At 47.9% G+C, this 16,453-nt stretch overlaps 1 protein-coding gene and 1 pseudogene across 2 annotated transcripts in view; one reads left to right on the top strand and one right to left on the bottom strand.

Moving 5' to 3' along the window:
- Window positions 1-11,547, top strand: part of SHROOM4 (shroom family member 4) — a 273,467-nt gene extending 261,920 nt beyond the window's left edge. For both annotated transcript variants that reach the window (XM_038587454.1, XM_038587455.1), the window contains 4 exons: window positions 887-1,036; window positions 1,900-2,080; window positions 5,868-6,137; window positions 7,884-11,547. In XM_038587454.1, coding sequence (XP_038443382.1) covers window positions 887-1,036; window positions 1,900-2,080; window positions 5,868-6,137; window positions 7,884-8,153 — 871 coding nt within the window. In that variant the 3' untranslated portion in view covers window positions 8,154-11,547. The remainder of the gene's footprint in view (window positions 1-886; window positions 1,037-1,899; window positions 2,081-5,867; window positions 6,138-7,883) is intronic.
- A 930-nt stretch (window positions 11,548-12,477) lies between these two features.
- On the bottom strand, window positions 12,478-16,058 carry LOC119878106 (annotated as a pseudogene).
- Window positions 16,059-16,453: the final 395 nt, after the last annotated feature.

The raw sequence follows: 16,453 nt of genomic DNA, 5'->3' as shown, positions 1-16,453 counted from the left end.
CATCCTTTTTCCCCTTAATTCTGTACTTCCTTCCAGCACTTTCTAACTCAGAACTCTCACACATACCCTAGATATTTTTCTCATAGATAAGAATTCCCTAAGTTCATACATTCATATTCCCTCCAGAATGTACTCTCTTGTCTGCTAACATATAGTCCAGCCAGAAAATTCCTTACATACAAGGCTTTATATGATGTCAAGTTCTCCCTTTGGCAGTATAGCATAGTGGCTAAAAGTATAGATTCTGGAGTTAGGTCACCTAGGTCTAAATCATGGGTCTGTCATTTACTATCTGGTGACCTTGGGGCAGTCATTTTCCCTCTCAGTGCCTCATGGTCCTTATCTATAAAATGGTTGTCATGAACATTAAATTTTTTATCTATATCTACACACAGACATGCAAACACATACACATAAAAACACATCTTAGGACAGCTTCTAGAGCATGGTTAGCACTGTGCAAATATTAGCTACTATTGTTCATTTATTAGTGTTGTTACTTTAAAAACCCACATGTAAAATGAATGCCTTGGATGAGGAATATTGGCATGCCCAAGTTTCTTTTGTGTGATGAATTAGAAGACAGCATAGCATGAATCGGTAAATAGCTGTGGAGCCTTTTAACCATTATTTTTGACCTTCATCTAAGAGCTGCAAGTAGCTGCAAAAATGACTAATGAGTTTCTCCTATTTTTCCTTTCAAGCAGCTAGAGGTTAGCAAAGGGGCAGCAACACAGACAGGTGGAGGGTAGGGGTGACTGGTAGGCAACAAGAATATAGTGGGGGTGAGCCTCCCTCTTGCATAAACCGGGGTTGGAGATATTTGCCCGTCCATCACTGAAATCCAACATTAAAGCATTTCTCTTTATCTCCTTCCTCACTCCAGACCAGAAGCCTTGATTGCAGAAGAGTCCAAACCCAAGGCGGCATGGAGCCAGAGCTACTTCTTTCCTGAGGAGCAGTTCTCCTGTATGGGCTGGGGCTCTGAGAAGCAGCATCTCAGCCCTGCAGGCTTCAGTGAACCCAAGACAACAGGGTCTGCTGCTACCCTTGTCAAGCCCCTGGGCGCCACTGGTTCCATTTTTTCCCCATTTCATTCTGCAACCATGGAGGAGGCTGGGGCCACTGGGGATATGCCAGAAGTGGAGAGATGCTATCCCTTCGCAGGCTGAAGGCCTGCCTCAGAGGCAGTCTCAGAAGAGCTCATGAGAGATGTGGTAGGCCGTGACAAGTCCCCGGCAGGGGTGTTAACCCCGGCCTCCAACATGGTGACCACTGCTGAGGTCATGGGTGACCTCTTTGCTGTGGGAGATCTGCAATGGAGGGGCCATTTCAAGCAGTAGTGGCTTTTCCAGAAAAGGATAAATTGTGAGAGTGTCTAGGAAAGCCATAGGGTGCCTTTGTAAACAAGCAGACTAGATAGAGCTGGAGTGGGTGGCAGTGTGGGGTTGGATAGGAGGAAGGCCAACAGCTATGGAGGATGAATAGCTAAGGTCTCAGATACATCCTACCCCCCCGCCCCGCCACCCAGGGATTCATATGCCTGGGCCATGAACTGAGGGGACTCATGGAAGATCAGAAGCCCAGAACTTTGGGGCCTGCCAGTTTTTTCTGGCTCTTAGTCAGGTGCTGAGCAAATCAGATCATCTCTAAAGAAGCTCCCCTACCCATTGAAGTCAGGGGCATAGAAATAGCCTTCTGTGTTCTCAGAGTTGGTTTCCTGATGATCTTCATGTGGCTCATTTACATTTCAGCCATGCTTACTGGTCCACCAGTTCCTTATTCCCCAGCTCCCAGGCAAAGCAGGGTCCCACTTTCACAAATGGGGTGAATTAAGAAGCAGAGAGGTCAGGAGTCTCTCAACGGAGGTATTCAAATGGTCATTCTTTGTTTCCACAGACAAGAATTTCAGCACTTCTCACCTCCTCTGGGGGCCCCAGGAATCCCTACCTCTTACTCAGCTTATTACAATATTTCTGTGGCCAAAGCAGAATTGTTGAACAAGTTGAAAGACCAGCCTGAGATGGCAGAGATTGGCCTGGGAGAAGAAGAAGTTGACCCTGAACTGGCTCAAAAAAAGGTGAAATTCTCTGATATGGTCTTACATTTTCAGCATTCAGTTGGAGTGTCTGGAGGTTGACCTGCCCTCTACGTGCTCCACAACAACTTGGTACATCCCTATATCTCCAATATGGAAATCAAATAGCCCCCCTGGGTTCATCAAGTGCAACTCCAGTCTCTCTTTTTGATCCAGCCAATAATAGTAATGAGAATGGTAGAAATCAGCAGCAGCAGCACCACCACCACCACACCATCACCATCACTGGATCTGTCGAATCCTTAAAACTGCTCAACAGTGATTTCTGCCCCCTCCTTGTTTTACCAGTGGAGAGGATTAGGTTGCTCAGCGTTACAGACTTTAGGGGTAGATCCAGAGCTTGAAGTCAAGAATGATGCACCTCCCACTTTATCATGTGCCATCCCTGTGAAATAAGCCAGCCTTGTAAGTAACTCACCGCCCGCTGTACATCAGAGTTTTTGACTGCGAGCTCAGACCAATAGCAGCCATTGGTTGTATTCTCCATGTGACTTTTCAGGAGAAGGAATGGATTGACCAAGCCAAAAGAGGAGAAATTATAGGCCCATAAACTTTAGTAAGAAGTTTTGCAAGAAGAATCAATCATCTCTTAAAAATACTAGAATGAGCAATAGAAATAATTATGATGTTCTGAAGCCTCCCCGTTCTTCCTCTGAGCATCACTAGGGCTAGTTTTCTAATCAAATTCCTGGAATCACTTTGCCCTCCCTGCACTTACCCATTTTATTTCCTAAGCAAATAGGGTTTCCATGGCAACTCCAAAGGCCTAATTTATCACTTTGTGAACATCTGAACTTAATGTAAATTGCTCCTGTGCCCATGCTTCTCATTCAGGACATGACCTGTAGGAAAGCTGGAGGCCATTTGCAGGAGACCTCCCCACCACTTTCAAATTGGAAGCAAAATGTCAGGGAAAAAATGGGAAGTATGGTGGTATCAAAGTTATATTGATTCAGATGCCTGCCTCCTTGGATTTTGTGTTCCCTGAGCATGGCAAGGCTGCTCCCAGCTTACTCAGGACCTTTTTATTAGAAGCAAACCTAATAAGAGTCTGACCAGGAAGAGAAAAATGATCAGAAATGGCAAAGCAAAGAACAGCAGATAGTGATCTGAAGTGATTCTTGGGGAGCTAGGCCAGCTTTTGTCTCCGAGGAAGACAAGTGAAGAAGGTCACCAAGTTGTAATATCCTAGAAAAGCAACTCAGTTTTAGCCAGTACACTTTCCCCAGGACTGAATGAAGTTCGGGTAGCAAAGCCAGGTGCCAAGAAACAAAGGGCTCTCTTTGCTTGCATCCTTCCAGATCTATGGAATGATGGAAATGAAGAGCTAGCATGGGTAGGTGATTTTCCAAGTTGATCGTTTGGCCCCCAGCCTTCCCTTGTCCCTGGCATTGAGTTTTGTTTGGGAGAACAGAGGTCAGGGATATAACTGAGAGCCTGTTGGCATCTGATTGTGTTGCCTCATTCATATCATTGGTCCCTAATCCCCAGTGGGTTTTAGAATTTTCCCTAAATGTAAACCTATGATGCTTCAGACATAAGATCATGGTAATCTCCTGACTTTGGGCCAGTTCTGAAATAGAAACAGGCCCTTGACCCAGAGCAGGCTCTCTTGGGACATTTCTTGGACATTTCTAAATAAACTACTAGAAAGGAGCACATGCTAGAAAACTACAAGCCTATGGTCCCAGAGTACCTGGGTGGGAATAATAATAAAATGAACACTGAAGCAGGGCGCCTGGTTGGCTCAGTCAGTTAAGTGTCTGGCTCTTGATTTTGGCTCAGGTCTTGATCTCAGGGTCATGAGATTGAGCCCCGTGTCAGGCTCCACACCTAGTGTGCAACCTGCTTAAGATTCTCTCTCCCCCTCTCCCTCTCCCCTGCCCCTCCCCACTGCTTATGTGCACTCTCTCTCCTTTTCTCTCTCTAAAAAAAATATGAGAAAAACAAACATATACTGAGGCATACTTCAGTATATATATATATCATATATATATATATTATATATACACACATATACATATACATACACACAAGATATGAGATGCCGTTCTAAGCATGTAACCTATATTAAGTCATTTCCTTCTCAGAACAGTACTATGAGGTAGGTGCTATTGTTATCCCATTTTTTCAATGGGGAAATTGAAGCACAGAAAGGTTGGGTGATTTGCTCAAGGTTACACCAATGCTTTGTGGCAGAACTGGGGTTCAAACCCAAGTAGTCGGGCACTAGAGTGCATGCTCTTAATGACAATATGATGCTGACAGCACAGGCCATGAGCAATGTGGGGTGGCTCAATTCTTAAGACTTTGCACCAGACAAGCATCTACTAGCTCTGAGTGCCTGGTAATGATAATAACAGCAGCAGCAGCAGCAGCACTAAACAGGTACTGAGCACTTAATATACCAGGAGCAATGCTAAGCATTTTACTTCTATGATCTCATTTAACCCTTACCATGGTGGCAGGGTGGGGGGAGAAGAGGAAAAGCTTCTCGTTTACAGATGAGGAAACAGAGAAGACTCCGTGAGATTGGGTATCTTGCCCAAGGTCACAGTTTGGAGGCAGTGGAATTGGGACCCAGGCATCTGTGACTCTAAGCAGCTACTCTACCACACTACCTTCCTATGAATGGAGTTCCAGAACTGGTTACACCTACAGGGGAGACAGATCAGAAGACTCAGGCAGTGCTTTCCTGAAGAAACTTATCACCAATAGGAGAGAGACTGGATGCACCCACGTGAAACAGGGAATAAACAATGTCAAATTATACTCGAGTGTTCTATTTCTGAAAGGCGGGAGAGTTCAGAAAAGAAAGAGGTCATTGAGAGAAGGGCTATGGGGACAGCAGCTTCCTGCAGGGAGGATGGGAGCAAAGCTGGGCTCTGAAGAAAGAATGGGAACAGCCAAAGTGAGGGAAGAGATCTAGAGCAGGTAAAACTGCATAAATCCATCAGGAACACAAGTATGACTGCAGATGGAATGAGGGCCCAATCCTGAAAGATTCAGAGCCGTGGGATTGGAATGGTTGAGTGGGGCCAAGCTGAATGATGATAGCAGCCAGACTTCATTAAGTACTCAGTCCATGCTAGGTCCTTTCCATGCATAGTCTTGTTCAATGAAGTCAGTACTGCAGTTATGCCCATTCTGCCGATCAAGAGTGTTAAATTCTGTAAAGAAATTTGCCCAAGGCCACACAGCCAGGAAGTTGGCAAAACCAGAAGTTACACCTAGTCATCGGGACTTAAGAACTCCCAATCTTAAAAAAAAAAAAAAAAAAAAAAGAACTCCCAATCTTATCCAAAAGGCTGCAAAAGCCAAATGGAGGGAGCGAACATGAAACATAGTGCCAGGGCACATGAGAGATACTTCAGTGGGTTGAAGGAAAATGAATGAAGCCCCAGGCAAATACTTGATGATAATGCTTTGACAACCTCTGCTCCCACAAGCATTTCAATTCCCGTTTATTAAATGGTCTCAGCAAGCGTTCATTAAGTTACATCTGGCAAATGAGAATTAGCCCCTGGGTACCACTTATCTAATGCCAAGAAGTTTGGTGGTGACGGATTCCTACCAGATCTGAAGAGACAGAAGAGAGGGCACCTGTCCAGAAAACTGGAATTGCTCATGACTTGCTCAGGCTTCCTTTGTTTCTGATGGCAAGTGGAACCTGCCATCTGTCTTGGGGATCCCAAAACAGAGGTTACAAGTGCAGACCCATTTCTGTCCCCACTCTGATCCTTTGCCTTCCCCTATTTATTTCTCCTAGATACAGCTTATTGAAAGCATTGGCAGAAAACTCTCTGTCCTGAGGGAGGCCCAGCGAGGACTGCTAGAGGACATCAGTGCCAACTCTGCCCTTGGAGAGGAGGTGGAAGCCAACCTAAAAGCGATCTGTAAATCCAATGAGTTTGAAAAATATCGTTTGTTTATTGGGGACCTGGACAAAGTGGTCAACCTGTTGCTGTCGCTCTCTGGACGACTGGCCCGGGTGGAGAATGCTCTCAACAGCATTGATGCAGAGGCCAACCAGGAGAAGGTAGAGTTGGGGTCTCTGGGGTGTGGATGGAGGGAAATGCCATCTGTTCCTTCTCAGGGCTCCCTCTTTCAGATTTGGCTAGTCTGAGAGACAGTAAAGCATAGTGTTAAGAGAATGGGCAGTGGGGGCACCTGGGTGGCTCAGTGGTTGAGCATCTGCCTCAGCTCAGGTCATGATCCCAGGTCCTGGGATTGAGCCCCACATCAGGCTCCCTGCAAAGAGCCTGCTTTTCCCTCTGCCTATGCCTCTGTCTCTCTCTGTGTGTCTCTCATGAATAAATAAATAAAATCTTTAAAAAAGAGGGTGGGCACTGGCTTTTAAGTTGTCTTATAATTCTGGATCTACCAATAATTAGGTGCGTGGCTGTGGGCAGCTTACTTAACCTTCCTCTGTCTAAGTCTCTTCAAAAACACCCTACTTCATGGGTTCATAAGAATTAAATTATATAATCCTTATTAATTACTTAAAACAGGGCCTAGAAGGGTAAACACTGAATCAGTGCTACCTGCCAGTAGTAGTAATAGTAGTAGTAGTAAATAGTAGTTGCAGTGATGTTATTGCTAGTGATAGTGATAGTAATAGTAGTAGTAGTGGTGGTGGTGGTGGTGGTGGTGGTGGTGCCACGTAGGTGGCTGAGTCGGTTAAGCCTCTGATTCTTGATATTGTCTCAGGTCATGAGATCGAGCCCCACATCACAGGCTGCATGCTAAGCAGGGAGTCTGCTTGAGATTCTCCCTCTCCCTCTGCTCCTCCCTCTGCTCACTTTCTCTCTCTCTCTCAAATAAATTAAATCTTTTAAAAAATAGTAGTAGTAGTAGTAGTAGTAGTAGTAGTAGTAGTGGTGGTGGCAGTATTATCGGTGTTAGTGGTTTTAATAGAAGTGATAGTAGTCATAGTCTTGGTATTGATGGTGGTAGTAATATTAGTAGCAGCAGCAGCAACGGTAGAGCAATTTCACCCCACTTTCTCTCTCTGAGTTGAAGGAGGAGGTCTCAACAAGTAGCTGAGACTGAGAGTCTGTCAGTTTCACAGTTTGGGCCACTCTGCATACATCCCTGAACCAAAGTGCATTCTCTTTCCATGCACAAGTGGTTTGGAATACCAGTCTGAGGGCAACCCGGGTGGCTCAGCAGTTTAGCACCTCCTTCAGCCCAGGGCATGATCCTGGAGACCCGGGATCGAGTCCCACGTCGGGCTCCCTGCATGGAGCCTGCTTCTCCCTCTGCCTGTGTCTCTGCCTCTCTCTCTCTCTCTTTCTCTCTCTCTCTGTCTCTCTCTATCTCTCTTGAATAAATAAATAAAATCTTTAAAAAAAAAGGAATACCAGTCTGAATCCATGTTGAGACACATACGCCTGTGCATACACATGTGGACATGTGCACTCACACAGGTACACCCACATGGAGACACACATATTTTGAAAGCATTGTCACAGTGATATTTGTTCTCCAGGTGGAAGGGGCATGAGCTGGTTTTGTCAGAGCCTCTGCATCTCCTACTCCTACCCCCCCACCAACCCCAGTTGTAGTCCATGGATTAAAGACAGTGTAGGAGATGGAAAGGGGTAAATGCACCTCCCCCCTGTCCAGAAGTTTTTGCATGAAGGTGGACTTCAGAGCAGGACATTTAGGACTGATGAGCTAGCAGAGTGAGGAGCTGTTTGCCTCAGCCCTCCTGGCGGAGCAGTGAGTTAGGCAGATGACTGGTAACTGGAATGGCTCTTAATTTGTCTATCTGATTCCTCAGTTGGTGCTGATAGAGAAGAAGCAGCAGCTGACAGGGCAGTTGCAAGATGCCAAGGAGCTGAAGGAGCATGTGGACCGTCGGGAGAAGTTGGTGTTCGGCATGGTCTCCCGCTACCTGCCTCAGGACCAGCTCCAAGATTACCAGCACTTTGTGAAGATGAAATCTGCTCTCATCATCGAACAGCGAGAGCTGGAAGAGAAGATCAAGCTTGGGGAAGAGCAGCTCAAATGTCTCAGGGAGAGCCTACTCCTGGGGCCCAGCAATTTCTAATTCTACAAGTGGACTGACACGCCATCCTTGCCCAGCCACAATGGGAAGTGCTTTCAATCTTCTTTTTGCAGTTTGTTAGCAAGTAGATAGCAGTTAGTTAGCAGTATGTTCCATAACCTCTACCTTGGACATCTCTCACTGCCCCTTACCTAGCATTGCTCCCAACTGGCTAGGAGGCCCTAGGGATTCCCCAGACTTCTACCCTACAGAGTAGAAGCAAGAAGTTGGAGCTGCCAGCAGCAAAGTGTGATTATACAACCACACTCTCCTTCCCACAGTTTGCACAGGCAAGCACTCACTGCACACAGAACCTACCATGTGCCTTCATTCTTGGTACAGGGACTCCAAAGACATCATGCACTCACTACCCACCCACATCACAATCAGCCTGTCCAGGCTCAGAGAGAAGCTGCCTGTGCAGCTCCATTCTGCCCAAGGCTTGTGGCCTGGCCATTTCCCACAGAGACCTGGCTCTCTTGAGGGCTTAGCTTACCAGCAATTTAAGGGCCTCACAATAAGCTTTACAGTGGGAAGCACAGAAGGAGAAATTACACCAAACAAAATGTGAAGAAAGATTGGGAATCCCGAGGTGCCCTGCAGGAGCTGAGTTTAAACAAATTGGCTCCACTCCTGCCTTCCCCAGCATCTGGTTGAGGGGGAAGGAGCCCTACTCTCAGCCCTGGCTGGTGTGGCCCTCCTCCTGTCCAAAGATTTTTGGCCTACTGTTTCTGTTCCATCCTGCCTATCATTGCTGGGGATTACAAGTGCCCGCTCTAAGGACTCCACACTATGGGCCATTAATAATAGATCTACTAAAGCTGACTTCTGGATACAGATTTCCTAATTGAGGTGAGGGGTTCTTTGTTGTATTTTAAATGGCCTTTTGATTTTATTTATTTTTATGTTTTGATTTTTTCCCTTTTTTTAAACTAATAAGGCGAGAAGAGGGGAGTTGGAGAGGGAAAAATAATCCCAGAAGGAAAGCATTTTCTGCAGATCAGCCTGAATTCACTATGGCTAGATGAGCGAGTGCCAAAACCCTGAATTCTTCCCACTAAAGCTTTCAGGTGTCTAAGAAAGGAGTTCTAGTCTTGAACTCAGCTGACAATGGCCAGGCCCTATACTTTTCTTGATGTCAGGGTAACCATAAGCTTAGCATTCCCTGACGAGTTCAGTTTTATTTTCTTATTTTTTCTTGAAACCAAAGAAATCTAAAACTGACAAAGGTTCGCCCATTTCTCTATGATCTCCCATCTAAGGAATTGGGTAGAAGTGAGCTCAGGAGGAGATCTTCCATCTCACAGTTGCTTTCTCCAGCGTGTGGCCTGAGGGAGCTGAAACTCATGGTATCTGGAAGTTTCAGCCAGGGCCACCCCCCCACCCCCAGCCCCTGCCACCACCCAGAGCAAATTACAACCCAGCCAGAATTTTAGGCACACAAACAACTAATGCTGCTGCTGTTGCCAAGGCCCTGACACCACTAGCCATTTGCTGTCCTGGAAAATCCCTCGTGTAGGCAATGGCAGGAAAGGAGTCATGGACAAACTCTGGCCTATTATCCAGCTCAGTTCCCTGTTGTTCCTCACTCACTGGTGCCCATGGTTCATATTGCAAAGCCTTGCTCAGCAAGCCCTGGCATCGCTTCTAGTTACTCCTGGGTTCTTTGAGGGGTCCTTGGAGGTTAACTGTAGCAGCAGGGGTGCCTCATTCAACCAAAGAATTTACCAAAGAACTTTGCTGCTGCTACAAATACTGATCTCTAGCGTCCTCCTTTTCCTCTTCATTGTATTTAGAAACAATGGAAGAATCTTGGCCAACAGGGTGTCCTGAAGGGGGCCCTGGGTATGCTCTTAGTACACTGCTGCTGTTGGAACCACTGTTAAAATGTCAACCTGCCATTCTGCCCTCAAATGGAGGAGTCTATTCAGGAAGGCCGATGTCTTGTAAAGGCCTGGGCTTACCCAAGCCAAAGTTGATGAAGGTGAGAGAGTGTTATGAATAGAAGCTGCAGTTGCCATCTTCTTTTTTTCTTAAACGGGCTCTAAGATAAACAATGAGTAAGTTGAGATGTCCTATATAGCTGAGGCCAAATATAATCCATCATTCTCGTCATTCTAAGATTTGGGGGGCTAAGGCAGCTTTTTGGGCTGGGGAAAGGCCCAGGGAAAAGAGTGGTCACTTCACCTGGACAGGATAACTATGGTCTGAGTTGTTCTAGTCAGCATTAGATTGGTACATGAAATTTATCACACTAAAAGTACTATTGACTGTGTTATTTTTGTCTCTCATCCCACCTGAGATTAGAGTTGGGATCAGAGCACAAGAATGCTCATTTTCACACAGAAGGACAGTTTCTAAAGCACTTAATAAAATAACCCCAAAACTATACTGAGAAGTGAAGCTTGGCAGAGAAAGGTGAGCTACCAAACAGGAACTAATGCCCCATGCTACTGACATGAGTGATATTGGTCCAGAGCTGCCAGGATTACTCAAGATGCAGCATCTCTCCCCTGTTCTCATTTCCTGGGCTCAGCCCTCTTCCAAGACCAGCCAGTGTGTACAGTTTGGAAGGGAGGCCAAGGGGATTCCCCAGATGGTTACTGGTCTTGACCTCTGCCTTCTATTTCAAATCCTCATACAGGCCCTGGTGGGGAACAGGTTGATATAGAGAGAGTAGTCTGTGCAAGAGCTACTATCACTTGTCCTTTCCTACTCCCCCACCCCAATCCTGAGGGTCTGGGTAAATTGTGTCTCCTTGAGTCCCATAAGCTGCAGACTCAGCCAGAGTAGACTGGTAAATGCTCAAGGGGGTACCCAAGAGAGACAGACACACTAAAACTAAACCCTAGAAATGGAGAGACTGGAAGCTGAGGAACCAAGAGGATGAAAGATGAAAATCCTTTCCTGAGGCCAGGTTCAGGTTCTGGTTCTGTTCTCCACTTAACCTCCTATGTTAAAAAGCTGCCCTGGGGGCATCAGAGCCACACCCCTAACCCCAGTCTCCCTGAAGATGCTGCTCTGCCAGTAGCAGCAAGTCCCAGGTGGAGGAAGCTAGGCACATTTATGGCCACTTCTTCCTGTCTGGAGCTTGGTGACTCCCACTGTCTTTGCCAAATGATTTGTCTATGCCAATACTATTTCTGTAACAGTGTATTATATTCTTTGAAGATTAGTAGGCCTTTGGGGGGTGGGGCAGGGGGCAATTTCTATAGATAAAGGACCAGTGTTTGTTGTATGACTGTCGGGGGTCATCTATGCCATGTGAAGCTAATCTTTTTCTGAATCTTATTGTTTCTGCAATTGTGTCCTCCACCACTCCCTTCTTGGCTGACATTGATATGCCTGCCGGATTGTCATCAAGGGTTATACTTCAATAAAAGGTGCTAAGGACAAAAAAAAATTATGTGTTTTCACTGAGGTGATGGAAATTCTCTAATGGTATAGCACTAATGCTATACCATTCATTAACCCCAGTAAAATAATTTAGGACTCACAAAGAGTCGACAGTAGATGTAATTTCAAGTGTAGACCTCAGCAGTATACAGAGTCCAGTTCTGGAGTCTAGCCTGATCAGAGAGGTGAGGCACTTTCTAGACCACCTCCAATCATGAGTTCTGTCTACTGTTGTGCCCAAGATCACAAATCCGAGAAACCACCAAGGAGCAAACACACGAGGGTTTATTTACAAGCTCGAGCCTGCGTCCAAGTATACCCGACACAGCGGAGCAGGGACTTGGACCCCGAGACTAAGAGGCTTAGCAACTTTATAGGGGCCAGTGGCCAATGGGATACGCAGAAAGTTGTACAGTCATGCTGGTCCACTGAGCCGGATTTCCATTTAGGGTGTGCCCTGGTCTTTGACTAGGGCGGGGCAGTGCCCTAAGTAATAAGTAGGTCAGCACAAGGCGGGTGCAGCAGAAAACAGAGTCAGTCCTGCTCTGTTTGTCCAGGGGTAGGGGATTTTGTTAAATTTCCTGGGTCCCACATTGCCCCCTTTATCAGAGGATCCTATGCAGGACCCAATCATGGGTCCAGGTTGCTCTCAGAGTGAGCCAGGGGAATGATTAAACCAGGAATCTCACCAACTTTGCTGCTGTTCTCGCTCTCATTTACATTTAAGGCAGCACATACCCCCCCCCACCCTTTGTTGTAAGAAGACTAAGTCTAATCCCCTTCTATTTTGAAAGACAACCTCGGACTAGGGAGTCTTGGAGGCGGGAAATAAGTGAGAACGGCGCAGTCTTAGCTTTAGGGGATGGTCCTTGTCTGGTTGGCTTTTCCATTCTGTAACAAAGTCCTTGAGAACGGCGTGTGGGTCAGCTGGCCGGACGTGGGTGTAGTGGACCCAGGGAGTAATCCCGTCGACCTTGAGAGCGGTGGGAGTGGTCAGGATCACGAGGTAGGGTCCCTTCCTTCCAGCGAGGTTGAAGTGTCTGGTGTTGGTATCTCCGCACATATACCCAGTCACCTGGCCGATATCGATGGGGGTTCGGGGGTGGCCCAGTCTTGTAGAGGGCCCTCAGCTTAGGCCACACCTGCTCATGGGTTCGTTGTAACATTTGGAGGGAGAAAAGTTGGTGATCATCAAATTCAGCAAGCACCTCAGGTTTTAAATTGGGGATAACAGGTGGAGGAAGACCGAACATGATTTCGTAGGGAGTCAGTCCAATCTTATATGGGAGTTCCTCACCCTATATAGGGCAGAGGGGAGGAGTCACCCAGTCCCCGCCAGTCTCCAGGGCTAATTGAGTTAAGGTCTCCTTTAATGTTCTGTTCATCCTCTCTACCTGTCCTGGGCTCTGGGGCCTATATGCACAATGTAATTTCCAATCTGCCCCAAGTACTAGTGCCACCCCCCGTGTTACCTAGAGACGAATCCTGGGCCGTTGTCTGACCCAATTCTAACGGGAAAACCATACCTCGGTAAGTTGTCTTCCAGCAGTTTCTTGGTCACGATCTGTGCCGTTTCATGTTTGGTGGGAAATGCCTCTGTCCATCCTGAAAAAGTATCTACAAACACTAGGGAATACCTATACCCGTATTTTCCAGATTTTACCTCAGTGAAGTCCACTTCCCAGTAGGCTCCTGGGCAGTCCCCTCGGAGCCGGGTGCCCGGGTTAGATCCATGGTCGGAGGCATTTGTTGATTGGCATGCGCGGCAGCTTGCCACAGTCCGTTCGATCTTTGCTCGAGAGTCTTTAATAGTGATCTTTGCATGTGTATGAGGTCTCCCATCTTCCTCGTTCCCATGTGAGTGCTCCGATGCATTCTGGATAGGACTCGCCGTCCTAGTTCCTCTGGCAGGATGATGCTGGAGTCTGTGGCCCTCCACCAGCCACGCAAGCACTGGGTCATAGGCAAGCGTTTGATCCAGTGTAAATCAGCATCAGTATAGTTGGGGGTGTCAGGCAGGGTCGGTGCCCCCAGATCTTAGCATGGTAGCTAAGACCTGGGTCACCAGAAGGGCTGCCTCTTTTGCTTTTAAATCGGCTCGCCGGTTTCCCCTGGCTACTGGTGTGTCTGCCTTTTGGTGCCCCGGACAATGGATGATGGCCAGGGCCTTGGGCAGCCGGAGGGCCTTTAGAAGTTCAAGAATCTCCGTTTTGTTTTTAACAGTCTTTCCCTCTGCTGTCAGAAGCCCTCTCTCCCTGTAATAAGGGCTCCGTGGATGTGAGCGGTGGCAAAGGCGTACCTGCTGTTGGTGTAGATGTTTATTCGTTTACCTTCCCCCATGGTCAGCGCCTTGGCCAGTGCGATCAGTTCTGCCCATTGAGCCGACGGTCCCGCTGCCAGTAGCTCTGCCCAGACAGTCTCCGTCTCCGTGGTTACATCTGCCTCTGCATACCTGAGTCCTTCTTGGACAAAACTGCTGCCGTCCATGTACCAGGTGACGTCTGCATTCGGCAGTGGCTGGTCCTGGAGATCAGCTCTGATTCCATGCACCTGTGCCAAAATTTCTTGACAGTCATGCAGAGGGGGGGTCCCAGTCTGGGTTAGGGAGTAGTAGCATTGCCGAATTCAGGGTTGTTGGTGGCTCAAATAAAATTCTGGTAGGGTTTAGCCGCAGGCTCTGATAATGGGTCAGACGGGCATTGCTGATCCAGCGGTCTGGGGGCTGTTTGAGTACCCCTTCAATAGCATGTGGGGGGGGGTAACATGAGTTCTTGCCCCATGGCCAGTTTGTCTGCGTCCTTGACCATAGTAGTCACCGCAGCAATAATTTTTAAGCATGGGGGCCATCCAGCGGCCACCGTGTCCAGCTTTTTGGAGAGATAGGCTCTGGGTCTCTTCCAGGGACCTAAGTACTGGACAAGGACCCCTTTTGCCACCCCGTCTTTCTTGTCCACATCCAGGTAGAAGGGCTTAGCTAGATCGGGCAACCCAAGGGCCGGAGCAGACAGCAAGGCCTTTTTAAGGTCATTAAAGTCTCTGTTCATGGCCTCTGTCCATTAATTTTGCTGGTGCCTGGTGGCCTCATAGAGGGGTCTGGCCATCTCGGCAAAACCTGGAATCCATAAGCGACAGAACCCTGCTGACCCCAGGAATTCACGTACCTGGCAGACGGTTTGCGGCTATGGGATTCTTAAGACAGTTTCCTTCTGTGCATCTGTCAACCATCTTTGTCCATCTTTTAATTTGTACCGAAGGTAGCTCACCTCTGTTCTGCAGATCCTGGCTTTTTTAGCTGAGGCCCGGTATCCTAGGGCCACTATGGTCTGGAGCAAGTCCCTGGTGCCTCGCAGGCATGTGTCCTGGTCCTCTGCTGCCAACAGGATATCATCTACATATTGTAATAAAGTCAAATGAGGGTGCTCCGAATGGAACTCACCCAAGTCTTCGTGTAAGGCCTCATTGAAGATGGTCGGTGAATTTTTGAATCCTTGTGGTAGTCGAGTCCAGGTGAGCTGGCCATTGATGCCTTTCTCAGGGTCTGTCCATTCAAAGGCAAAGAAGTCTTGGCTCTTGGGCACTAAAGGCAGGCTGGAAAAGGCATCTTTTAAATCTAATACCGTATACCAAGTTTTGTCTGGAGGCAGGGTGGAGAGGAGGGTGTATGGGTTTGGGACCGTAGGGTGCATATCCTCTACTCGCCGGTTGACTTCCCTCAAGTTCTGGACTGGCCTGTCCCTGAAGCCAGCTTCTTGAGGTGCCTCCGTCTTTCCTGTGGGTCATCCATGGTTGTGGCCAGCAGGATCTTGGCCAGGTTTCGGGTCTGCCGGTCACTTAGTTTGGTTTGTTGTTCTTCCGGACTTTCTCTATTATTATAGACTCATTCTGCCACTATCACTAAGTCCTGCAAGCTCTTCTCTCCCAGCCTCTCTACTCTTTGCAATTTCTTTTTAATATCCGGAGCGGCCTGGTTAACAAAAGCCATGATAATTGCGGCCTTTGTTTCTGGGGCTTCTGGGTTCATAGGGGTGTACTGCCTAAAAGCCTCTATGACTCTCTCTAAGAAGGCTGCTGGACTCTCATCCTTACACTGCCTCACATCATAGACCTTGGCCAGATTGGTAGGCTTGTGCGTGGCAGCCTGGAGACCTGCCCCTAGAGTCTGGCGGTGGACCCGGGGTCTCTCCTTACCTTCAGCTGAGTTGTAGTCCCAGGCGGGGCGGGATAAAGGGAAGGCAGCATTTATGAGGTCTGGGTTTTGAGTCGGCTGTCTGTCCTCTCCCAGGACAGACTTCCGGGCTTCCACCTGAATTCGTTCTCTTTCCTCGGTGGTGAAGAGAACCTGCAAGAGCTATTGGCAGTCATCCCAAGTAGGCTGGTGGGTAAAGAGAACAGTATCTAAAAGGCCAATTAGATATCTCGGATTATCAGAGAACTTTGCATTTTGGGTTTTCCAATTATATAAATCACTGGTGGAGAACAGCCAATATAACATTAGCTGTTCGCCAGTCTCATCGGGGGGCCCCATGGCACAGAGAGGAAGGGCGTTGGAGTCTGCCGGCCCCGCATTCAGAGGTGGGGCTGTCTGGTGGGTCCCACCGCGTGTCCCCGCTGCTGGCCCGCTCACAGGGACTCCCTGGCGCCCCTTCTGCAGCCCCCAATGCCTCCAATGGAGGGGCGGAAGTGGGGGGGTGATACCCAGTAGGGCAGCGGGAGGATCAGGTCCTCCGGGGAGGAATCCTGGAAGACTGGGCGAAGGGGTGCTTCGGGCAAAGAGTCAGTCTCCTTTTCGGCTTTCCTCAGGGCTAGAATCTCCGTGGGTCCTGCTTTGGGGGGTAAAAATGGTTTTAGCCAAGGAGGAGGATTCTCGATCATGGCCTGCCAGATCAGGATGTAGGGAATCTGGTCAG

The sequence above is a fragment of the Canis lupus genome, chromosome X (assembly GCF_011100685.1).
Source record: "Canis lupus familiaris isolate Mischka breed German Shepherd chromosome X, alternate assembly UU_Cfam_GSD_1.0, whole genome shotgun sequence".
NCBI lineage: Eukaryota > Metazoa > Chordata > Mammalia > Carnivora > Canidae > Canis > Canis lupus.
Note: the sequence above shows the minus strand (reverse complement) of the source record. Positions and strands in the feature narration are given on the sequence as shown.